At 37.4% G+C, this 25,634-nt stretch overlaps 2 protein-coding genes across 9 annotated transcripts in view; both read right to left on the bottom strand.

Moving 5' to 3' along the window:
• LOC129565529 (UDP-glycosyltransferase UGT5-like) overlaps nucleotides 1–2,255 on the bottom strand; it is a 14,800-nt gene extending 12,545 nt beyond the window's left edge. The window contains exon 1 of one of the 2 annotated variants that reach the window (XM_055440508.1): nucleotides 2,146–2,255. The gene's annotated coding sequence lies outside the window, so the exon portion shown is untranslated. Of the gene's footprint in view, nucleotides 1–2,141 lie in introns of both variants that reach the window. The other variant, XM_055440507.1, reaches the window with a different exon arrangement.
• Nucleotides 2,256–2,734: 479 nt separating this feature from the next.
• The window catches only part of LOC129566555 (mucin-2), a 40,190-nt gene continuing 17,290 nt past the window's right edge, over nucleotides 2,735–25,634 (bottom strand). For 6 of the 7 annotated variants that reach the window (XM_055442598.1, XM_055442601.1, XM_055442599.1 and 3 more), the window contains 2 exons: nucleotides 7,088–7,269; nucleotides 2,735–6,963 (listed from right to left, as the gene is read on the bottom strand). In XM_055442598.1, coding sequence (XP_055298573.1) covers nucleotides 3,720–6,963; nucleotides 7,088–7,269 — 3,426 coding nt within the window. In that variant the 3' untranslated portion in view covers nucleotides 2,735–3,719. Of the gene's footprint in view, nucleotides 6,964–7,087; nucleotides 7,270–14,738; nucleotides 16,938–25,634 lie in introns of those variants that run through there. The other variant, XM_055442603.1, reaches the window with a different exon arrangement.

Here is a 25,634-nt window from a genome sequence, read left to right as displayed (position 1 = left end):
ATGGACCGTAGATCGAATGAGATAAATATTCTATGTGCCATAATAATCGCATCAACCAATTCAAACACATTGAATCATTGCATTGTTTCATTGTCTGCTTAACCCTTTAATGCTCAATTTTTTATTTTTGAATCATTTTGATATATGTTTTGTGCGACGATAAATAGAGAAATACCTCATATGTACTTAGATTTTTGAAAAATTGCGTATGAGTCGAGAAAATCGGAAAAGAGTCAAAAGTGTCGAATCGTTATAATAGCCTGAAAAAATTGAATTTCATAAAACTAATGATGCAGAAAGTTGAAGTTTTGGTCCTACGAGTCCTAATTTGACAATTGAAAATAATGTAGAAACCCACAAGATGAGAGGATGAAAAATTTGAAATTCTGCTATAATTTCGCATTTTTTTTACAGCAGTACATGAACAGAAAAAACTTTCCATTCAGCTAACCAATTGACCGGTAAGGTATCAAATGAGGGGCTCAGAGGGAAAATGTTACGTAGAAAAGTTCCGCGGAAAAATATTCGGGAGCTAAATGGTATTAGCTCTGCTAAAGCTAAATGATACCATTTAGGTGTGCTAAAGAATGCTTTCATGATAATTAGGCTATTTGTCGATTTAGCTCCGCTAAATGATATCATTTAGCTCCGCTAAATGATATCATTTAGCTCCCGAATATTTTTCCGCGGAACTTTTCTACGTAACATTTTTCCTCTGAGCCCCTCAAATGTAAGCTAGTTCAATTCTCTACATTTGTTTCCAAACAAGAATGCAAAAATATTCAGTGGTTTACTAGCTATAGCGTTTGCTGTATCCGGTTACTTTAGAAACCAATACGTGATAAAGGGTTAAAGTGCTCAAATTGACAATTGAATCGGTAAGAATAATCTTGACCTGCCAAATTGAGTGAAAATAAATGTGAAACCTAGAGTTTTTTTATATGGACTTTACAACAACAACTCTATATAAAAAAAACTCTATGTTTCACATTTATTTTCAATCAATTTGGCAGGACAAGATTATTCTCACCGATTCAATTCTCTTATTGAACTTGAAAATTTCCATGAGAATGAAACCGTAATTTCAATGTCTCATTTTCTCCGGATCAACAATTATCAGTCGATAAATGAAGCTTTCTGTTTTGTTTCCCTTATCAATGAAGAAACAAGATCAAATCCAATTGAGAAACGTGAACAAGACAGAAATATTCAATGAAAATTACCTACTGAGAAGGAACAAACTATTGAAATGCACACTTCGGGTTATCGTATTTAAAACTTTGATTATTTGTAGGCATGAAACTTTTGAGTGGTGATAAAAGATAATTACAAGTGCTCAATATCCAGGCATAAAAATAGCTTGTCTTCTGTTTATAATTACTTGATATCAAAATTGGTTGGTCTGATCAGACGAATATAAGTACAAATGATATCAATTTGCTGTAAACACTTGCAAAAATTGAGTCAAATTTCTTCGATTTATTTTGAAAGATAGTCAATTAGCTTGATAATTTTTATTATCAAAAGGTCGATTTGAAGGTTGGACATTTACATGCTGGAAACTTATAATGAGAACGTCAATCAGTTATAATGTTTTATTCAGTGTTTGCACATTGCTCAAGCTGAATTTCAAACTCCGTTTCGATTATTTTCCATTTATCACCAAGCACTCTGCCTAAGCTTCATCCTTTATTTGAGCATGAAAAGAACTGCAAATAAGTTGAAGACACCGAGTCGCTATCTCTTCTCAGTAGCGAGAAAAATGCAAAAAACGTCTTTTCTGCTCAATGCTGAGTTCTGTCACTTTTGGTCGCAACTTTATTTGTCGCTTTTTTGCTCTAAGTTTTTTTTCCGTCTCAGCTATAGAACAAGAAATCATAAATTGTTCTTTTGTTCTATATAGAAGACAACATTTAAATGACAATGATTGATGTAACCATATTGAAGAATTGTTTTGCTATTTCAACAAGTTTTAGAATATTAGCGAAATTCCATCCGGATTTCACTTACTAACAAAAATACCACCTGAATGCGTCTTTAGCTAAAATTTCGCTAAACTGCAGATGTTTATTTTTTGTGTGTTTACATCTTTTTTTTCGATCAATTTTTGTTTTATAAATACATCGCAAAATTGTTATTACTTACGAATGATGTACTCGAATGAACGAGGCTTAGAAACAAAAAACCTAAAACAAAGAAACTGAAACACTTCATTCTAACTTTTCGTGGAGACGCACAAATTAGAAATGAATTCAATGTGAATTTGGTACTTCTTTTATACACCACATATGCTGATTTATCTATTCATTCATCAAACGTTTGATTTGTTCATTCAATTGTTTTTCGAGAATGTTGTTTACATTGAATCGCTTGCATTGTAGTGCCACTTCAGTTTGTCCATAAACACTCAGCAGGAGTGCACATCGTCTTGATTTCAAATTCTCAGAAAAAGCACTGACTGATTGCAAGTTTTGATCGATATAAAAATATAGAATACTTTTTTCGTGGCCTTTCGAAGTATTGACGGCAGTTAAATCAATAAGTTAGCATACTTACAGGCGTTTTCTGCCAAATTCAGCAGATTTACTCACTTGTTTGTGCTGAATAACGCCGTAAATTCGTGTGATTTGATACTTGATGATTCGAATCTGATCACTTACCGTTCATTTTCACTTTGATTTGCAAACCAATCTCATTCATTTTACACAATTCATTTCATCTCAAACACCGTCAATCATTTTTCTCAATAAATTTCCGTTTGCATTTTTATTTACATATTTTTGATTTCATGGAATTACAATCTTATGGCGAATTTTCTTATCATAATTAGTAATTTGAATACCAAAACTAACAAATGCACAATTGAAAATTGCACAGTCTCTGGCTAAAATTTAAAAAAAAAATACTGTCACGCCCCATCATGCATTATTCATTTATTGTTCCCATTGTATTCAATCACACATGCACACAGCACATTCACACACATATAAAAGCCAAACTACACACACACAAAAAAACGAAGCAAAAATCTAATAAAAATCTAAATTAAATCACATTTAACTGCAATTAAAAATGGATGTTTTGCTGGTGCAATTTCATCTAAATTCGTGCTCTGCGTGTGTGTGTGTGTGTGTGTGTGTTTGTGTGGCAAAGCTCAACAATTAGCATATGTGAAATTATTTAGCGGACATCAAACACAAAATTGTTTAAAAACATCAAAATAAATTCCTTCAAATCGATTAATTTCCTTCTCGTTTTTTGTTTCAAATGATAAAAGACAGGCAAATAAATAGCTTAAAATATGTTTCATTCATAAAATTAATCACTTAAATTGAAATTGGATGTATTTTTTTTTTGTTCGGTCTAAAAAAAAGATCTAATTTTTTTTGTATTTGATTAATATTGTGTTTGTGTAGTTTATAAAATACGATTTAAGGCCTAGCTTAGCTATTCACTATGGGGTTTGACTATTGATTATTATTATATAGTGTTTTGTAAGATTTCATTGCGAAGCACACAAAGCCTATATTGTTGTATCAGACTCTACTGTCGGCGAAGGCAATCAGATGTTTGATTGAAAAAAATAAACAAATATCCAATCCATGCAAGTCATTTTCGAGTTTTAGAAGAAATAAAACTTCACGAGCTCAAACATCACAAATATCACGATATGTATTTAAAAAAAAATCAGGAATTTGTTATTGACAAACTCAAAAGTTCTACTTTTTGTTTGACGTTCCTAATTTATCTTCGGCCGGTGTTAAAAAGAAGACACCGGCGTGTTCGTCGCCTGGCAATTTGTATTGCACAACTGTTGGTGGTTTGCGAATGAGTCGACCGTATCGATTGAACGGTGAGTGTGTGGATGGCAACGCAGGCGGCAATGGGTGTAATAAATGCGGGGGTGGCAAAAATTCACTATCCGGATTAATTGGTGGCAACGGATATTTGTAGTTGACTAAAACATCACGATGCAATGGATGGATCGCATGTGGTATTCGTTGCGGTTGTGGTTGCGGTGGAATATTGTAATTTGGTGATAAAATCTGTGATAAATGGGGATATCGATTGGCATCGACGTGATAAGATGTGAGAAAATTGTTTGGAGGAGCCGCTGGTAGCGGCCGTTGTGGTGGAATGCGATAATTTTGACTTGGAACCGTATAATTAGCGGCATTATAATGGTATTGATTTGGAAATTGCTGTAATTGTTGTCTGATTACTTCGATTTGTCGCAGATAGGCATTCTGTTGTGCTGTCATTACAGGACGCGGCGGCTGTTGTTGGTAGTATGTGGACGGTGTTTGAATTGGATAATAAATTTGTTGATGGTATCGGCCATCGTTTGCATTTGCATCGACATAAGACGATTCATACGGTGCTGTGATGCCTCTTAAAAGCGATAGAGGACGTGATGACGGCGAATGTGATTGAATTTGAACGTTTATCTCTTTCGGTCGAACTTCACGCAGAATTTGCTTCTCCACCGAGATCCACGGTTGAACGGTTGTAAACGGCAACGGTGTGGTTACGATTGGCAACGGTGTTGCTGTTGAATATTCGGAACTTTTCAACGAATTTGGTTTCAGTGGCAATGAGCCCGAATCGAATGGAATGAATGAAATTTGTGGCTTCTTTGAAACATTTTCATTCAGTGTTGGTATGTATCGAAGATTTGTATGTGTTGACGATGGTGGCGGTGCTATGGTTGTTGTTGTTGTTATCGCCTCAGTTGCAGCTGATGGAATACTTGTGTAAGTAATCGCTTTGAAACCATGGTCTGAATTCAATGGCAAACTGTACTGGACCATCGGTTTGAATGGTGATGTGTCAAATTCGGTTGGCGGATGGAACAACTTACTATTGGTTTTCTGTGGATTTGCATCAAATGAATACTCAAACACGGCTTTTGATTTTGGATTTCGCGGCAAACCGGAGTCACTCTCCGGCTGTTGTTGCTTCTGTTGATTTTTGAAGAATTCAATTGTGTGCCGAATATTATCAATTTCCGAATTGAATGCTTTCGGCGGTGAATTGGTTTTGTATGATTGACTATCACCAATTTGGACGGTGTTCGATGAAATGGGTTTACTTTCTGGTTTTGGAGTGATGACCACGTATTTATCGTAGTCAGACGGTGGCTTGATCGGCAAATAGGCGTTTGATGGTCGTCGTAGCTGTTTCGCTGATGGATGCAACTGCGTTCTTGTGTTTTGCTGTTTCTGTTGCTGGTTCAAAGTTCGAACGGTGGGTGGCGGCGCCGTTGATGTTACGATATAAGTGGGACCCTTTACATTGGCTTTGATACGAGCGTCAAAGTACTCATAATAGATCGGTTTCCCTTTGTTACTCGACAATGGATCATTCGAAATGGCCTCTTTCGGTACGAATGACAGAATATCCTGTGCATTGATCTGTTTCAGTTGTGTCACCGGTTTTTGTGATGTGCTGGGTGTTGGCAATCGTGTCGGATTCAACACATTTTGCCGGAATGCTTCCGTTTGTACTTTTTGCGCTTTCAACGTTTTAGCAGTTGGTGTTTGAGCCGATGGATACGAAGCTGTTGATGTGGTTGTAGTTGTGGTGGTTGTTGGTCTGTAAATCGGTCGCAGCACTTGTTTGTATGGTCTTTGTGTGCTTGTTGTCGTAGGTTTGGTTGTTGTTGTTGTTGTTGTTGTTGTTGTCGTTCTGTCCTCCAAACGACCGAAGAAATTCGGCGGTGGTGGTAAAATAATGCCAGGCACTAATGGTCCAGGCGCAACTGGATTCGAATAATTACTCTTGTACACAAAACTGTACGGAGGCGGATAATAAAACGATGGATCGTCTTCATCGAATCCATCGGTAAAGTTTGCATCATCCAATGACCCGTTCAGGAATGGTGGTGGCATGCCGAACAGTGGTGGTGGCGGAAATGGTATCGGCCCGGGACTTATGAATGGATTAGTGAACGTAAAGTTGTTGTTGCGGTGATTTTCAAGTGATGGGGGTGGTACGTTAACATTTTTAGGATCATTAGTCGCTCCGGGCCGGGCATATAGATACGTTTTATCGCCACTGTAGGTTTCGGTTTTCGGGAAACCGCCTTCGGGGAATAAAAGTAGCGACTCATTCGTAAACGGATTGACGAGCGGCAATTGATTAGTTCCGATAAACTCAATCGGCCCATTTTCCTCCAATTGCACGAGAAAGGGTGGTGGCACTCGCGGATTATCGGGTATTTTGACTTGACGTGGTGGCGCTTGATAATCATCAATTGGTTTCCATGGTTCATCTCTAGTTTCTGCATTCAAACTACCGCCTTTCAAAACGAGCAAATGATCTTCGGACAGCCAAATTTCATCTTTGCTCAAACCACCTAAATTATCGGCTGTGTCACCGGGTGTCTCCGGATTGGTGGCATAACTCAAAACACCCGGCCGCTTCGGCGGTGTTTGAAATAGTTCATTCTGTATCAAACCGTATTTTCCCTCGGCCACTTGATCCGACAGCGTTTTCTTCGATTCATCTTTTTTCCTATCGTCTTTGCCTTCGCCGGCGCTCGATTCCACAAATTGCTCTTTTTTAATTTCATAATTTATCACCTGATTAGCGTCGTACTCTGGATCTTCATATTTCTGTGCTTCGACTATGAAGACCGGCTCTTTTGTTGTCGATACATAGTCCCTAGTTGAGGTAGCTGGTGTTGTTGTTGTCAGCGGCAGCCGTGACGGCGATACTGTCGATATTGATTTAGTAGCTACGCTTGATGCCGTCGTAGGCTGTGTGGATCCATACAGCGTGGGCATTGCAGTCGTTGATACAGTTTGCCATGATGGTTTTCGTCTAAAGTACAGCTTTGATAAACGACTCGGTGATTGTGATGAAAAATTATTCTCCTCTTTTCGATACACAGAATGATGCAAGTGACCACCTACCAATCGAGTCATCGTTTTTGGTGGCGTACTATTCACCTCTGTTGATCTATTATAAATCATGCATCCGAAATGAGAAAAACGACAGAAAAAAAAGAAAACGACAGAAAAACGGTATTTTATTTTCCGATTGGCATACAATTTAATTGACTCATTTGAATGTGTACACTCACGTTTTTTCGCTGGTTGTTGCATTTAAATTAAATTGACTGTTATATGTTGGAGCTAACGGCGATTCTGTGCTGCTCACCATTCGTATCGTTGACGATATTAACTTCCTCGATAGCACATTATGTAGGCAACTGCATTCGATTATTAGAAAAATCGCCAGCGCTGTATGTGTGATCGGTTTCATCTGATATCAAGAACAAGAAATAAAAAGAATTTAAAAAAAACGAAACAATAAGATGGAAATATTTGAAATATCTTGCTGGTGGTAAAGCGTATGAAAATATTTCATTTAAGACTAAATTGTCAAATGTCATTGTGATCAACTAGTTCATGTATCACTTCGACCATCTGCACGTTTTTCCTGTTTGCTCAGTGGCAACAGTGGCCGTCGCGAATGTCATAAAAATTCATTCATTAAGCCAAAGGTAGCAAGAGCGCACGGACAAAATATTAGTTGACTTCATTTTGATTCGATTGAAGTGGGAGAAATGTGTTAGTCCGAGAACTGATTTTGCTTTTCTTTCGTTAAATTTTACCTTTTTTCAAAAAATTTCTTATTTGTTTTGAAAATTTTCCATGACTTTGTTTTTTTCTTCTGTTTTCTAAGCTAAGGAACCTTGTTCCTCTTGTACCCCGAAAAATTCGAATCGAACAAAATCTCTTATCAATTCCTTAAGTGTCGATTCAATTAAGACTAAATTGCATTGCTCAATTTTCAGCAATTTCAATTTTTTCGATAAAAGCCATTGAGTTTCATTCTTTGCCTTCGAGTTTTTTTTGTCTGTCAGAAACCATTTCTCTCTCTCTCTCTCTCTCTCGAAATTGAAAGTTCACATTAGAAACAAAGAATGCGATCGATTTTCATAACTGCGAAATCGGCGGCGCATGGTTAGCGGTAGAAATGTTATATATATCGCGAATGGTGGTCAATATTGCAGCACATTCGTTAATCGAAACGTTAAAGTTTATTTCCTTATAAAATGGCATTGGCAGCACAATTCTTCTCTATCATGTTAGCTCTCTCATATGTTTTATGCCATAGAAACTGCTTTTATGTTAATTGTTCTTTCATTCAAATCGCTTTTTATCTGCATCAGATCCAAGGTGCAATTAGAAGCAAAGCAAAGCACAACTGAATTCGTCTACAGAGAGCCGAGAGTGGACGGGTCGTTTGAAATGATGCAGTAGGCTTTTACATAAAGTATACACACAGCGCGATCAAATGCTCTAAAACCAAAAGCGAAATGAGATTGGCCAAACGGTAATCGAACAAAGTGCGTTCCAATATTTTGACCTTTAATTTCAGTTATTGGGATAGAAATAGTTAAAATACCACCAACAATCGAATTTCTTGGCCTAAGCCGAACAGATACACACAACTCTCGCACACAATTAGCCTAGCTTCAAACAAATAACATGCTCGAAGGTAATTATTTTCCAAAAACTTAAACATAAACGCCATTCCATTTGTGTGATATGAATCTATGTGGTTTGTGTTTTGTGTGTTGTGCGCCGCGCTACTTGACGCTCGGTATATCAGCATTATCGTTGTGCATATTTATTTCTTTGTCTTTTCTTCAAAACATTTCCTTCGTTCGGTCCAGTTCGGGCCGAACCGTTTAAAATGCGCTTTGAATTCGTGCTATGTGTATTTTGTCATGTCATTGGCCCTTTTTGCAAGCGCACAAAAATGCCTTCTAGCCAGGCAATCAACAGCCGACTGATTTGAAATTTTTCAAAATTTAACTACTCGCATAAGAGTGGCAAAATGACAACGTTTACGTGCAGCAACAGCAGCAGCAGCAGCCGTACGTTTAATTTTTGTTGCTTCAAACAAAAAACCTAATTCCAATTCGTCCATCGGTGTGAGTCATATGGAATGAGTGCGAGTGCACACGCGCACGCGAGCTCCGGTTTTTGGCTCTTTCATTTCATTCTCTGTATGGTTGCGCTCTGACAAAGAAGTACAACGACAAGCCATTGGTGTTTAGAAGGTCAGTACTCGGTGCTCTTACTGTTGTTGTTGAACTAAGCAGCAGCAGCAGCAGCAGCAAGCTATAAACTGCTCCACTTTAATGTATATTCAAATAATTTAAATAGCTCAAAACTGTTACTTTTGCCTCTGTATTGTTTGTTAATTTCGGCGCGCTGTGCACTAGATTATTTCTATATTGAGCAATGAAATTCCATTTATTTGGCTATTTATAAGTTTGTGTTTGTCGAACGCGCATTCAAAATCGAACCGTTACGGCTTATTGTTTCAATATAATATTTATGATTTGTTCTGCACTCTCTATTCGATCCCTTTATTTTACCGAATGAAATCATGTCAGAAGAAAAAAATGGTTGACGGGAACAACACACGGGAGAATGGAATGAAAACCGCAGCAGTTTTCTTTATTGCCAACAGTAACAGTGACTTTTGATCTCGCTAAATCGTATGTCGAGCCATTTTTGCGAACGACAAACCGCAGCCGTAGCTCGTGGCAATTGTAATAAATCTTCACACCCAATGCGCTGCGCTCCGCATGATAATTCCAAAAATAAATAAATGGAATTCAAAAATGCTTCGACAGAAAATAAAAATGAACAAAAAGCCAAAACAAAAATTATTTTCTGTAAATTATTAGTTGAACGATCTGCGGCTGATGTTGACACCACATTGATTGGAAACAAGTTTTAATTTACGTCTAGGCTTCGAATGCATTTTTCTACAAACACGAAATTGATGCTGGAAAAGATTCAATTAACACAAACCATTTTCCCGTATAAATGCTCGAAAGCGTGTGCTCAAAATAACAAAGAGCCCTTATAAATTATGACAATCGCAATGGCAATTGGATTTTATTCGTAAAATCGGTGTTCAAGCAAGAGATACTCGCTTGCCTCGTCGAGTGCACACTGGATTAAGAACCAAATGCACACTTATGCAATTAAGTTTCGAAATCGGCCCATTTCAACGGAATGCTTCGAAAGAATTCACGAAAAAAAACCACTTGAAATTGTAATGTAAATGTTCTAATCATAATGCAAATTTCAACAACAACAACAACAACAACGAACCAAAAAAAATTCCACAAGTATTTTCACTTAAATCGAAGCGAATATATGGTCTGGTCGATCCAAACATAGTCATGCGCATACAAATGACCGCATTTACATGTTGGAAGTAAACGATTTGCATCTCGAAAATTGAACGGACAAAAATTGATTCAAATGAGCAACAACATGCTGCAGCAGCATCAAGAGTGGTATCAGAGAGAGTGAGAGAGAGAGTGAGAGAGAGAGTGAGAGAGAGAGAGAAAGCCGTGATTTACATTAAACCCCAGTTGATGAATGAAGTATATTAATCGGAATTCACTTCCCCGATGCGGATAATAATAGCGAAACAACAATAGCTCGGGTGTTCGCTGATCGTCAATATATACATAAAAATAAGCATTCGTAGTTATGCAATCAATCATAATTTCGAATGAGTGCGAGAGCGAGTGAGCGAAAGAGTGCTCATGCTGAGTCGGAATGTGCGATATTAGCTACACATGCACATACACACATTCGCCAGACCGAATGTAATGATTGGGTGCGCGGATGAATAACAGATTTTGTGCTCACATCGTAATAATTAGCTAGGCCACAAATATGGAAGTAACTAACAGAAAATTTAATTGAATCATCCGAAAGCCCTATATCTAACAACCATACTATAAACGATAATTTCGACTCGGCTATGCAGTCAATGGATTTGATCATTTAAATATTTAATTTGGTGTATAAATGTTCACCTTTGCCGAGGCAGCTCGAACATTTCATAATCCATCTCACTCTCGCGCTCGCTCGCTCGCCAACCGACTGATCCCGCTTTAAATGAAGCATTTTATTGGCGAATCGAGGCGGCATTCAGAGCTCTCACATAAGATAACATTTCAACGAAATCATCATTTGGCGTTCTTTCAATCCACGCGTAAATTTCGATTCATATCTTTCACTGGTTCAGTCGTTTCCGTAACAACTGCAATTATTAACCTGTTCCATTGCTCGACGAAATTTAATCAAATTTTTTTTTTCTTTCTTTTGTCGGTTTTATCAGCTTTTGGCTTCTTTTCATCTTTGCACGTTTTTCATTCACGGTAAACAACAGAGATTTTTTTTTTCAAATTGAATTGGTTCAGTTGAAATGATGTTGCAAACACTCATGAGCACTACCAGCAAACAGTGTTGAATGCTGTTCACATTTGATCGCAGCGTTGTGTGTTCGAATCTCGGATGGAAATATCCAAATTCCACAGGTGTAAAATTTGCTTTTTTTCTCATGTTGCACAGGCGGCTTTTTTTCTCTCATAATTTGATCGCGTTTTTTTGCGTAGATTTGCGAAATTGCTACCGATTTAATGCAGCATTTTGGGTTTTGATTATAGATTAAAAAGCGGAATAAATTCCAAAACAGCAATTAGTTTCTAATATAGGTGTTTTTCTCATTGGAAAAAGCCGAACCAATTTTCGTATCGATCGGTTTGCCGGTTTTTTTTCGACGTTGTTCGGACCAATTCATTGTGGCTAGTGGATTCGGTTTTTTTGTTTGCTCGGGCTTGCAATCCAATGCTTCGAAGGGCGCTTTTTTATCACAAAAAAACCTGATTTCCAGAATTGTCAAGTGGCGAACAAGAGCAAACTTTTCCACATAACGAAACAAAGTTTCAAATAAGAAATCAAGAACGACGCACAACAACATCAAAAATGACACGTATTTTTGGCGTTGGGTGTCATTCGCGTGTGTGAAATGTATCCGCACACGCGCGCGCGCACACAAGATCATATGGTTGTTGGATTACAGGTTATTCCGCTACGATTCACATGCACTTTATGCGAAATCTCAACCATCGTCCATCCGTACACAAGCACAGACAACAATTGACACCACAACGAAACACACAATTTGCCGATAAAAGCGAAAGTTGTTCGTTCGCGCACTGTTTTAATGCTCAAGTGGTTTTATTCCGTGCATTGAGACATATATCGTTTTCTGGCTTGGCGATTTTGTCATTACCCAAAAAATAAAATAAAATTTTTGCTGCCGACAGCACAACAACTAGCTGCCTGCTGCTGCTCCAATTCCCTGGGATAATATGTGTTAACGAGTTTTCTCTTTTGATTATTTTTCTTCGTCGTCGGATTACGTATTAAAGAAATTTGTCAATTGTGCCATAGCAAAAATTAACGTATTTAAAATACTTTTTTTTGGTCATATGCAGATTTAATTGGATCACAAGAATCGTTTCATTGTAACACAACGTAAAACCGGAAATACGAGAGAAAAAAAATTGCATAATGAGCACAGACAAAAGAGAATCAATTGTTCCAATTCAACCAAATCAACCGCTTTCTTTGTCTGTCGTCGCATACTTTTTTGGGTGAATGAAATTTTTCGCCAAGTTTTTTTCACATTCTTTTCCTTTTTTAAGTTTTTAGTCAATGAAATTCCTAGTTATAATCGATTTTCGTATAGCACAGTAGACTCATGTGTGGCACATGTTTGATGTAACAGTAAAAAAACAAAAAGACTGAAACAACTAACTCATATGCAAAAAAAATGTGTTCCATCGATTAAGCGCAGTTGGGTGAAAATGCACGATTTTCGATCGATTATTGAAAATGGATGGAATTGCTTTGAATTGTTTTGGAAATCGATACGCATCTCAAATCGGAAGAAACTTTCTGTTGGAAATCCAAATGGAAAAAAGTCGTTTTTTTGTTAATTGATCATAAAACCTCACGATCGATCCCATGAATGAAAAAAGCGACGAAATTTGGAGTAAAAAAACAATCATTAATTTACGGGCGTTTGACTTCGTTCATGTGTGCATAATTGTAACAAAATTCGATTGATCTACTGTTATTCGTCGAAAAAAAGGTGGCTAAAAGAAAATCGCATTAGCACATTGTTTATTTAAAAACTGGCAAACAGAGGAAATAAATGACAGTTTAAAAAAACGTTAAAACGATCAATTTTATGGCTGCCGAAAATGCGTTCGATCATTATTTCGATCGTGTTTTTTCGGTATTCGCGTTGACGTCAAATTGTTTTCTGCTTCCGTTTGGTGTATGTATAATTGAAAGTCACGAGCGAGGAGCGCTCATTGCGTGATTGTGGTGTGTGTGTCACAAGCGTTTAGTCAGTATTTAACGTGAGATTATCGTGCGTAAATCTAAAATTTCCTAGATTAACTCGAAATGGCAGAGTGATGGTTTTCATGCGCGCGCACACACGCGCGAAGAGATCTTATCGGTTTGGAAAATGCCATGTATTCGAAAGCATATATCACTGACTTTTGGCCGGGTGTAATCTATGAAATATGCGCCGTATGACACATAACAATTACTCCTTCGTATCAAGCCGATCGGCAAAACAATGTGCATGTTGTCTTAATGTAGCACGCCAACTCAACACTCCTTAGCAAATTGAATATGTATTAGAGTTTGAGTCTTGTCAAATGTAAATAGAAGATAGAAGTGGAAAAAAAATATTGCATGCAATTGAGATGCTGAATGGATATTTGCTAAAGTTCAGTTTAGCATTGCCATACAGTCAAAGTGATCATTAGAATGGCATCGAGTGGGCAAAGAAAAAAAAATTGTCGTATGTCTTTCACAAATGAATTTATCATAACCGAGATGTAAATTACCGACGTCATTTCGACATCTCTGGCATTCGCGGTGGTCTCATATTTTCTGGAGTGCACTCAATTGTGAGTGCACTCCATCGAGCAGAGAGATAGAAACTTAAAAAAAATCGATCAGTCCAAAGTCTTTGTTACTTAAATCGGATCAAAGTCTTTATTTGTGTACCACAAAATACGCACATCAAAAAAAAAAAAAAAAACAAAGCACAAAACAGTGCACGTATGGCATATGTGATCGCTTCAAGTGTTGTTTCTCTCTCTCTTTCGTGTGGCAGAACCTTGAGCAAATTGCAAATAAATTTATTCACAAAATTCCGACAATAATTCATGGAAAAATAGCATATAAACATAACCGACATATAAGAACCAATAATTTTGGTCGTAGCGTGGCTTTTTTTTTTCTTTGTCTGAATGATATGTATGGCGCTTTAAAGTCAATCTTGCACATTCAAAGGTGAAAATAAATGGGCTTTAAAAAAACACTTCAGCCTGTTTAATGTGTGATTTATAAATTGAACGCAGCCTTGAATCAAACCAGCCGAAAAACTCCAAACTGAGCCAATTTTTTTCTATATGTGCACATGACAAATTGGCTCCACAATGTGTGAGACACGAAATTCGATTTGAAGTTTTTTTTTGTTTTTTTTTTCGTCGGTGCGCCAAATTAAAACTAATTTGTCTTTTGTTTGGTGGAAAAATGTGTGGCATTTGTGTCGGAAATCATCTAGAGAGACAGAGCGTATATGCGTTAATGATGAAAAATGTCTTTTTCAGTAGCTCATTTCGATCCATATATTAAAACACCTTAAAAGAATTGAATTAGCAATAATGAATGAGCGAAAATCAGCACAATACATTTGGTATGGTTTAAATCATACGGGAATTAGAATTGAAAATTGCATGTTCAATTTAAACAAAAGGCAGTTAAGGTTCTTGAAAATTGACTTGTATTGATTTTGATTTTGATTGCACTTACATGATTCGCCTCCAGACATTATAGTGCTTGGGTAATTTTCTTGATGATTTGAAGAGCAACAACACCACACGACATGACACGGTACAGGCGTCGACTAGCGGCCATATGGCACACGATACAACTTGAAATGAGTGGATAAAAACCGTCCATTGTTTGAGCAGTTTGAGCGCCACACATACACACACGCAATGCCTGATTGAATTCGAAGTCGAGAGAGTGAGGTTGAGGTTAATTACTCTGCTCACATATTCGATCGAAACACTTGAAAGAGCCTCTTTTCGGTGTGTCGCTGACGACAATTTGTGTGTTCTTGAAACTGAGTAATTTTTAATGACATTTGCACAATATTCCATGCCACAGATTAATGCGGGAGAGTGAACAAAAAAAAATGGAGCAATTTCATGTTGCAATCCATTAGGTTATGATTTTCTATATTTCACGCCGTTTCTTACTGTGTTGGAGGTGTTCGTTTTTTTTCTTCTTTCTTTCATCTAAATGATTAAATATTGCGTGATCCCACACTAATTTGCGCGTCTCCAATGGACTACACGCGATTTTATTTCAGTCACTGTCCATGATACCTCTTGAAAAGTAACCTTTAACGTCGGCTCTCCTCGTCTATTTCTATTTGGGAAGAAAAAAAAACTCTTACCTCAAACATTCGTCATTTTGACATGAACAAATGAATTCATTTGTTCAATTTTGGGTGCACCCACCCGATTTTACGATGTGCATCATTACAGAATTCGAAATAATGCACTTTCAATTTCGAAAAGAGTTCCCATCACTCATTGCAGCCATTGTTCGAATCATAATTTTCAACATTCGCCTGTGTGCTGTGCGCACAAACGATTTCCATTAATTTCGGTTTGTTTTGTCTAAATACAAGAGACTGCCAAGATAAATCTCAAGTCAGAGGGGTGGCAGTGTCTAATAAACCAGACGGTCGGAAAAAATGCAAGGAAAAAAACAAATTGCAACCGTAACAAAAGCTAAATTAAGTTTTTGACTTTTATGAATCATTGTGCAAGTTTTGTTTATTTTATTTTTCCTTCTAGTTTATTACTGAATGTTTTCAATTGTCAGTTTGTTTGTACAAACGGTTTTTTTTTCTACGTCTCAAGCAATGAGTTACCGTTTTCACATCGAAATCCCAGTAATTATGAATGCATTCAATTTAATTCAATTAAATAATTGTTGGTTTTTTTTCAGTTCGTCTGCTGCATTGCACTTGTTTAAATGTGAACGCGCGCGAGCGCGAGAGCAAAGTTCCATTTAGCTAGACTAGTTGTAGGAGAGATAGTGAATGAATTATTGCATCTCAGCAGCGTCACTGCATTTACGGGTTTATTCACCTTGAGGCAGCCTGTCATATCAGATTCAAATCAAAAGTTTCCAATGGAAGAAATAACAACGGTGACTTTTTTTCGACAAAATAAAACGAATGTAATTTAAATGTTAAACTATTCGCGGCTCAGAGAGAGAGAGAGAGAGAGAGAGAGATCTCCGATTGTCTCCGATTGAGAATGTGCAATTGTTGTCTGTCTTGCAGATGGGTGGGTTTCACATCGCAACAGCCACATTTGGAAATCACAATGGCCGCACTCCTAAGAAGTCCTAATCACAGATGAATAAAAAATGTTCAGTTTTTTGTTTAATGAATCAAAAACCAAATCCATTTCAAAATGTGGCCATTTTTCATCTTGAGCGGCTTTTTTTCATTTTCGTTACGGAAAAATCGAATCCGACGCCGCGAAAAAAAATGTAATTAGTGTAATTTTGCATAAAGGTGGTGCTTAAGCCGAATGCATGAGATTTAAATATTTCTAATACTTAATTAAATCGACGAAATGAATAGTAGAAAAAAAATCGAAACAAAATGCTACCGAAACATTTTCCAAGTAAAACCTACGGTGTTTTTCACTCGCTCTCCAAAAAGCGCGAGAATTACCACTTTAAATCGCTTTAATTCGAGTATTAGTTACACTACACATGTTTTTTTTCTCTCGCTGCTCCATTGAAATGCATTCAAATCGACAGCAACGACGTCAACTATGGAAAATGAAGAGAGAAGAAGAAATACAAGAGCCATCGAATCGACACAATCAATCAATTGCCAACAAGAATGAACATTGAAACGAACCAACGAACGAGTGTAATATTAAATTTGACTGCTTACAACGAATGCGAGAGCCTAGAGAGAATATGAACACAACAGATGAAGAAGAAGAAAAAAAGTGTGCCTGTGCCTTGGTGTATATTGCTTTTGTGCACGCAAACAACAATTACATTATAAGCAGCTATGAATTACATTGTAAATGTGGGTTTTTTTCGACACCATAGGCATTTCATAGGCGATTACCGCACCGCCATTTAAAGTGGCCGATTATGATTTTAATTGAAGTTAGAGAGAAGAAAAAAAACGGAGCAAAAGTTTAAAATTGATCGATTTTTTTTTCTATTCCTTTTGGTTGTTATTATTGGTAGTGTTATTAGTTGGACCCTTTGTTCTATGCGACCGATACAAGATTCCGATATGGTGCAATTGAGTAATGGAATGGGAAGAAAACGGGCGTTTTGTCACATGCCCAATCGCATGCGCGCGCGCTTCGCGCTGTTGGAGAACAAAAGAAAAACCAATTCCACTTTATAAATGTTGTCCAATATGTCAACAAGGTTCGAGCGATAAACCGAAAATTGACTCCGAAATGTCGATGCTGATGTGAAGTGATAACAGCCGAATCGGGTTTCGTGCTTGTGAATTGAAGTTTTTTGTTTTTATTCGATCCAAATTCCCTTTGTCTATGTGAGCACAGCGCGATGGCATTTCATGCCGTACCAACGGATTGCGAATGTGAGATAAGATAACAATAGCAATACCAATGTGAAATACTAGAGTGAAAATGCCAGAATGTATTGTAACAATGAATAAATAATTGGAAGCGAATAGAGAGAGAGAGAGAGAGAGAGAGAGAGAGAGAGATAGAGATGGAGAGCAAAAAGAGAAATGATAGGAAGTGAACTGAAAATTTACTTGTAATGAAAAAAAAAACACTCTTTGATTTTGACGACTGTATATAAGGGATACAGACAAAAGTACAAACGGAATGAGAGATCTTAATCTGACATTGTTGTCATTCGGTTCGCGTTGTTCACGAACAACAAAAGAGAGCAAACCGTGTAAAGTGACACGAGTAAATGAGGCGCCATGCCGTTGATGTCTCTTTTACAGCATCTCGATGAAAGAAAAACAAAATCATTCATCACACACACACACACTCAACACCAAGCAAAGCAGCTACAAAAGAAAAGATGTGAGACAGACACGATGCCGCGCACTTGAACCACACATCATCATGCTTTCTTTATGAGAGCGAGCAATATTGGTCGCCAGCTGCGAGAAATATTGCATTGTTCACGGTGGATCAAAAAATTCGATCGATATTTGTATATGTGCGAAAAGCAATCAATTGAAATCTCATCTCACCGAATTAAATTGTCAATTTGTTACACTCAATTTGGTTGAAACAACCAATAACACACACGAAGAGACCAAACCCAAAGTAGGCAACGATCTATTGACCCAATTTTGGTGTTATCGATTTGTTGTTGGGTTTTTTTTCTCTGTCTCTTAGAAGGAAAAGCACACCATAAATAAAAGTGCAACAATTCAAGTGCGCCACAATGGTTGGCTTTTTTGCTTCTCTCTTTCCGCATTACATGCCAATCGAGACAGATTAATTAATCACTACAATAACTATTTATGGATTACGCAATGTGTTTGCATTGGTGATTAATGTGTTTAATGGTTTTTGTTTTATCCGTTTGTTTTGCCTCTTTTGCGATTCGCTTCGATGAGGATTATGTTTATGTTTAATACCGGTAATGAACAAACAAGTGGAACAATCGTAATTATGTTGTTGTAACAAATTGCTTTGAGTAGCAACACCAAAAATCAGTTTGGTTGACAAGAGAAAAAAAAACAAATCTTCGACTTCTTCGGTTTGGCCACTTCTCTCCATTTCACATCCAAGTTGGATCCAACCATTCGCTTGCCGTTCGTGCATTTCGTAGCATCGCATGTGTTTCGTTTGGTGATGGTGATTTCTGTGGAAATCAAACATAAACCAAAACGGTACGCTCGCGACAGATGTTTTGAAATCTTGCAATTTGCTATTGCTTTTGAGCATTATTGGCTCTCGATACACACTGTTTCGTCCAATGTCCACTGCCATTTTATTGGGATCATTTTCGTGATTTTCGAATAAACGCGCCTAAAATGTGTATTGGTTTCGATTCCAACACGAACCATTATGCAATTTGCTCCAATGGTCAGTTAAATGTAGTTTGATTCATAATTTATTTCGAATCGCTTTTTTTTCTCACTCGCTCTCTCTCATTTGCTAGTATGGGCGAAATTGGCGCTGAATCGAGTTCAATGCATCGATTTCATGAAATCTCTTTTTTGCGTTGAAATGAGCCGGCGTGCAGCTGTTGCCTGATACCAAAGAGTGCCTTTTCAAAATCCAATCGACAACGGTGGCGGCAGCAGTGACGTCAGTTCTCGGTCGTTTTGAAAAATCACGCAAGTGCATTGCAATTTTGGGTTTTGATTCCAAAATGATTGCCATATTTGTATTACACATTCGGGCAACGTGTTACCTTTTTGTGAGTGGCAAGAAAAAGTTTGATGTGGCGTTTGGGTCAAAAGTAGCGTGATATTCTGCGAAATTCTATGAATTATTCGGATGGCTTTTCGATGAAAATAGTAATTATCCATCGCACGTAATGATTTTGATATAGAAAAATATACATGAAAACCATTGCAATAAATATTTATTAACAATTTTTTTTTTGTCTCGTTCAATAACGGCGCGTCCGATGGAATGTATTGCAAGCTAGACCGATGGTCGAAAGAAATCAGTGGAAATACCATTTGCAATTAGGTTGAATTTGTTGAGATTATAAAAAAAAAATGACGTCGACGCAATTCGAGTAAAGTATCGAAAATTTCCAAATGAAACACCGCCGCCATGATATGCCAATGATTATGCACGCAAATTACAGCTGTATACAAAATGTGTGCGTCGATCAACGAGAAAGCTATCAATTAGACGCATTTTAATGGCATATATTGCAAACTATTGGATCATTTGTTGTGGAATTTTCAATTTTCCCCTTTTCAAGACTCATATATAGTAATAAATCATTTAAAGTTAAATACACCACCGATTCCACCGTGTCAGTTTCCATTTCATTCAACTAATGCGAAAAATTTGGCGATAATAAGCAAACAAATTCAAATATTCACCAGCAACAGCAAAACAACAAAACGGGAACATATATATGCATGCTTCAACTGTTCAACATTTGATTTAATTGTATATTTTACTGGGGAGATTTTCGTCTTAAAAAGGAAGCCCATTCCGCATTTGGCATTTATTGTAACGATCGGTAATGATTATTTATGCCGTACAATCTTGCTTTGACTTTGTAAAATGTTCAATGTGGACGATGTATGCATTTCTTCTTGGTCTTAGTTTGCCTGCACATAAAGCCATTGCAGCAGCAGCAGCAGCAACACGTACGCCTCGTTTGATGTAATGAATTGGATCGGACACGTTCATCTACCACGTTCATTGTTCAATGCAGAGCATCGTCGTCGCGTTGTGCACGGGCACAATCATTAGGCAAAAAGGTAGAGAGCAAGAAAAAAAAACAATCGACAAATTTCCTCGCAACATGCGCTCGAGAGCGTGCGCTTGTGCTGCTCAGTATCGATTGCCAGCCAAACAGCGTTAACTTATAAATACTCTCTCAATCCATCTGGTAATGTGCTGCAATAGCAATTTGGACAGACTCTTAAATACGGATCGATATTCGTTTGTGTTGAGCGTGGCTCGGTGTTGTGGCAAGCATCGAACGCCACAGAGATCGATGCCACTCAATGAAGTTATGGTATACATTCGCGTCGATTGCCTTGTTGTCGTTTTATTGATACCTTTTTGGCGCGCACGTACTGTCATTCTGGCAAACAATGTACTTTTCCGAGGGCAGGGAACATTTTTGCTGTGCTTGGTTTTCCCATCGGGATTTTGACGCAACGAAAACTTTTGCCACAGTTGGAAACACTCATGGGATTATTTTTGATTGTATCGATTCAGCTCGATTTTATACATTTTCCATAATTTCATATTTATGAAGTGCAACAAATGGAGCCCTGACTTCATCCATCACACACGAACACACACAAACACGGCAGAACAAACATTTGCTTTTCGCCATGACCGAATCGAACACAGCGACGGAGTGAAAGAGCAAGAGCGAATATGTCGACGACAGCAACGAAAGATGCAAGAAAAATAAAATGGAAAAACAAATCTGGTAACAAACTAACAACTATTTCTCAGTCACATTTTGATTGTTATCGTGTGCCATGGCCAGACAGCCGCATTTATTATGCGCTATTTTATTTAGTGTCTACCATACATTTTTAAGGAGTGTGCCACAATATATTCAGTATGGTGTGCTTCGACAGTGTGTTCGCCCTGCTTCATTGTTGCTGTTGCCGTTGCTTTTGGGTTTTCGTTTACTTTTTCCACTAGTATGTGCAAGCGCTCCGTTGGTTTGTTTTGGTCGCATACAAGACTGCGCATTATTGCTTTGATTCTTTTTACCAGACCGTTCGATCGTTTTATTTCGTTTTTAAAGTTTAGAAAATATGGCTCATTGAATTTCGTTTGTGTATCGGTTGTTTTGGGTCGTGCGCGCGCGCGTTCAGCTGCTTTTGCCACAAAGAATGTGTGTATGTTCCAGTGGATCGTGTTCAATATTTTTTTTCTTCCTCGGCTTTGGACGCTTAATTCAAATTTGTTAAAAGTGTTTATCATAGTGCCGCGCGCGCGCTCACTCACAACCGAACCGATCACGAATTTCAATTTTCATTTTCTCAAATTGCCATTGCATAGACACACGCCAAGCCGAGTACTCTCTCAGATGTTGGCTTGTGATTTTATGACTTGGCCGCTGCCATGGTGCTTTTAAATAACGAACTGTGTGACATTTCGGCAATTTTTACTCCGTTTTTGTTTTTGTTTGTTTTCTTCTTTTTCACTCCATGTGTTTCTTCCAGTTTCATTGTTGGCCTTTATTATTATTTTTTTCAGAAGTATTTTCGTTGTTTATTTTTGTTTCGTTGTTGTTTCTCTTGTCTCGTTCAGCACTGTGTGCAAACAAATCGAGCCCACAAAGAGCAAACAAATTGATTTCGTCGATGATTCGATTTTCGCGAAAAATTCATTTTCCAACCGGGGAAAAGCATCTGGGCGGCACGGCGCACGGTATAACTATTTTCTCTCCGTTTTTATCTCTTTGTCTTCACTGGTCTTCACTATGTAATTAGAATCATGGCATTTTAATTATTTGAAGGAGAGAAAAACAAACGACTAATGGTGGAAAACCCAAATTGATTTTTTTTTTCGGAACGCAAACCCGGCCGAGCACATGCGACTGCCATTAATCGTAAATGTTCATCGGGTGAATATAAACTTTTTGCAAATTAATCATTTCTGAATAGCATGTAATTATGCTGTAGTTTTTTACTTTTTCACTTTAACTTGCATATTTACGGAGAAAAAGAATGCTGGAGGGAAAAAAAACACACACAATTCGGACGACACACTGTGCCATCGTTTCGTTCTTCTCTGCCACTTTCGAGTGACTCAACATCTTCGTTATTTTCGAAATAGCATCTCATTAACGAACAATTATTGGTAATTCATAAGTGAAGGAAACAAAACGATTCCCATTGATAGGCATTCTTTTCGAATTGCAACCTTCAGTCGTCTGCGTTCTGAAATCTTCATGAGAACTACGACTGAATCTGAAATCTGGGGATTTTTCCATTCAACAAATCACCGACAATGAAACTGATATATCTGATGTCATTTCACACGGATATCGAGTGAAGCACAACGAATGACAACCGACGACGCTCAAAACCACTTCAATTGAATTACAATTTCGATATTTCTAGTCATTTCAACTGTTGTTCATCTTCATTAATATTCTGAGCATCTCAACAGGATGCGCTTCGAAAAACATCATCATCATCCATTAATGTTCGCACATCGTTCGACAGCGCTATCGTTTTCAATTCGCAAATCACGCTGAGTATCTGTTATTACATGCATCATCAAAATCCGATCATTATTTTTACGTCTCAAGTTGTTTACAACACATTTAATTTTATGGTTTGACCTTGCATTCGTGACACCTCGTAAAATCGATACGAGACATAGTATAGAAAAACACTCATTTTTCAAAGCGCCAGCCAGAATCAATATTATCTTTCAATTTTTGCCTTTAAAATCATTCTAATTGGTTGTGTTAATGTTTTTTGTGCGCCTTTTCAACCGGTAATTAACGCCGGCGAAAATGAAACGAAAATCTGCAAATCAATTAATTCCGCCTTTCCAATTAATCGTAATAGCTTTTGGGTAAACGTAACTCAAAATTTTGTTTTTTTTTGTTGATACTTTGTCTCAATAAATGTCATCGATACACACGCGAAAAAAAAACCTCACATGCGGTTTTAAATGCGAGATATTAAATTGAACCGGAACAAATTTAAGTCTTCAAACATTGAAGAGAAGCATTAAGTTAAAATTTGTAGTAATTATTGAGTCGTGCGACCAAGATGAATTACGATTGACGTGCGCCACAAATTATTTCGGGATTAAGCAAAGGCAAAGTGCAAAATTGTATGACGGAAAACCCACAAATTGATTTAACACTCATAAATGCGCCATTTTTTTTGTAAAACGTTACGTTTAGCTCATGCCAAATGCCGAAGTGACATCATGCACATAAATAAATCTCTCTGTCTGAAAAGATGCAACATTCAAAGCATCGCATCGGGTTGGAGAGAGGAAAAAGTGTAAAAAATGAAGTAAATAGAAAAAAGTTGATTGTTGATAATATTGTCATGGTTATTATATTCAATTACTGAAAACGCTAAAAAAAATCACATCTGGTTTCATGTATAAATGAATCACATGCAGAGAGATAGAGGGAGGGATAGAAAAATGCCACTCAAGAATGTGTGATTATTTGTTCTTCAAATGCTATTGACGCTGTTCGCCGCTGTTGACAAGTGTGAAGGTAATATATCGGCAGCGATGGAAGTACGCCACCGTGCGCACTCCACATCAATTCAAGGCATTGTTCCATGTGATTCTTCAAACAAACAAACAAAAAACGAAGTAACAATTCAGTACGTAAAAAGTAAGAGTAAATGTGAAGAACAAACAAGAGTAACAAAAACACATTTGAAAAATTGCGCTAATTTTAACGACTTTCCAAAAACAGAGACGTTTTGCGTTAAAAACAAAACAAAAAATAAGACGTCGCAGCGATGACTTCATTGTACAGTTTGTGATTGATGACCCTTGCTTCGTTGAAATTAAATTATTAAAAGTCATTATTCATTGTGATTAGGTAGCGATTCGGCGAAGACGAAGCATTTTTCACCCATTTTTCGGTGTGTAGTTGAATGATGAGCAGTTTTGAATTTGCTCCGGCCGGTCGTTCATTTGGCCAAATGAAAAATGTAAATTATTGCTGTGTGTTTCTTGTGAAAAAGTAAAAAAAATGCCATTCGAGACACGTTGTGTACATTGTAATGACTTAATTCACAAAACCGGGTGGAAATATAAAGTAATGAAAATGCCGTAGTTCATAATTCTAATTGTCGTGATTTGACGATTCGTAATAACTTTTACTTTAGCACGCGATGATAAAGGGAAGAGAGAGAGAGACAAACTGGTTGCTCGACACTGTGTGACAACGGTCGCGACATCGCACATTTATCATGACATGATTGTAAATTGTGATGCATACAAAATTATGCGAAAATTTCCAATGAATAGACCAGGCTGTGTGTGTGTGCGTGTGTGTTTCGTACACACAGTGTACAAGCACCTTAAAACACACTCACTTCATATACACATCGCACATTTTTGCTCTTTATTACGGTTAACGTAATTGTGTTGGCTGATTGTGCTTTGTTCTCTGCGGTGCTCTGTCCGCGTTTTACAATCATTCATCTCTCTGTTTCGCCAATTGTGTGAAAACACCTTCAAACTGAATTCATTTCATTACCATTGAACCATTTGCGGTAGTGTGTATCTACGATACACGAAAAAAAAGCATAAATACGTATAGCATATGGAAGGCACTTGAAAGAGGAACAGAAATGTTGAAATTTTTTCGCGTCTTAAATTGTATTAAAATGAGTTTATTGCAATTGTTCTCTTTCTTCTCTATCTCGTTCGAGACACTCTCAACTACTGGCGGAATAATTCACATGGATTTAAATATGTATGCGCGCGGGTCGCCCAAACGCAAGCGCACCGTACTCTCGCAAGATTCACACATCGCGCGCACGATGAAAACCATAAAGTAAGGCATTCATGTGTTTTATGAGGCAATGAAGCGATTGCATTCTGGGTGTATTTCAGCACGGTGCTTTTTCGAAAAATTCATTCGGTTTCATTTTTAAATTCTTTGCAAGTCATTATTTCCCGTAGTGTACAAAGGAAAAAAAAAAGATCGCACGATGTTGGTGTCAACGTGACACCAAAAATTGACTCGCGCACACTGGTGAAAATATATATGATTATTATGCACGGAACACTTTCATTAAGAGATGCAATCTGCGACTTCGTGTTTTTTTTTCTCTTCTTCGGAAGACTAATTTTGCCACACAGACACAAAGAAGTCGCATTATCACATTTGAACATCTTCATTTCTGTTGGTTAGCAATTTCATGGTCTAAGGTCATTTTAAGGTGTGCTTTTTATCTCGTTCGCGTGAAAATTCCCCCGTTGAAAAATA

This window comes from Sitodiplosis mosellana, unplaced genomic scaffold (assembly GCF_009176505.1).
Source record: "Sitodiplosis mosellana isolate CC-2019 unplaced genomic scaffold, AAFC_SMos_1.0 Smas_scaffold_3, whole genome shotgun sequence".
Lineage (NCBI taxonomy): Eukaryota > Metazoa > Arthropoda > Insecta > Diptera > Cecidomyiidae > Sitodiplosis > Sitodiplosis mosellana.
The sequence above is the reverse complement of the archived record's forward strand: the minus strand, read 5'-3'. Positions and strand labels throughout refer to the sequence as shown.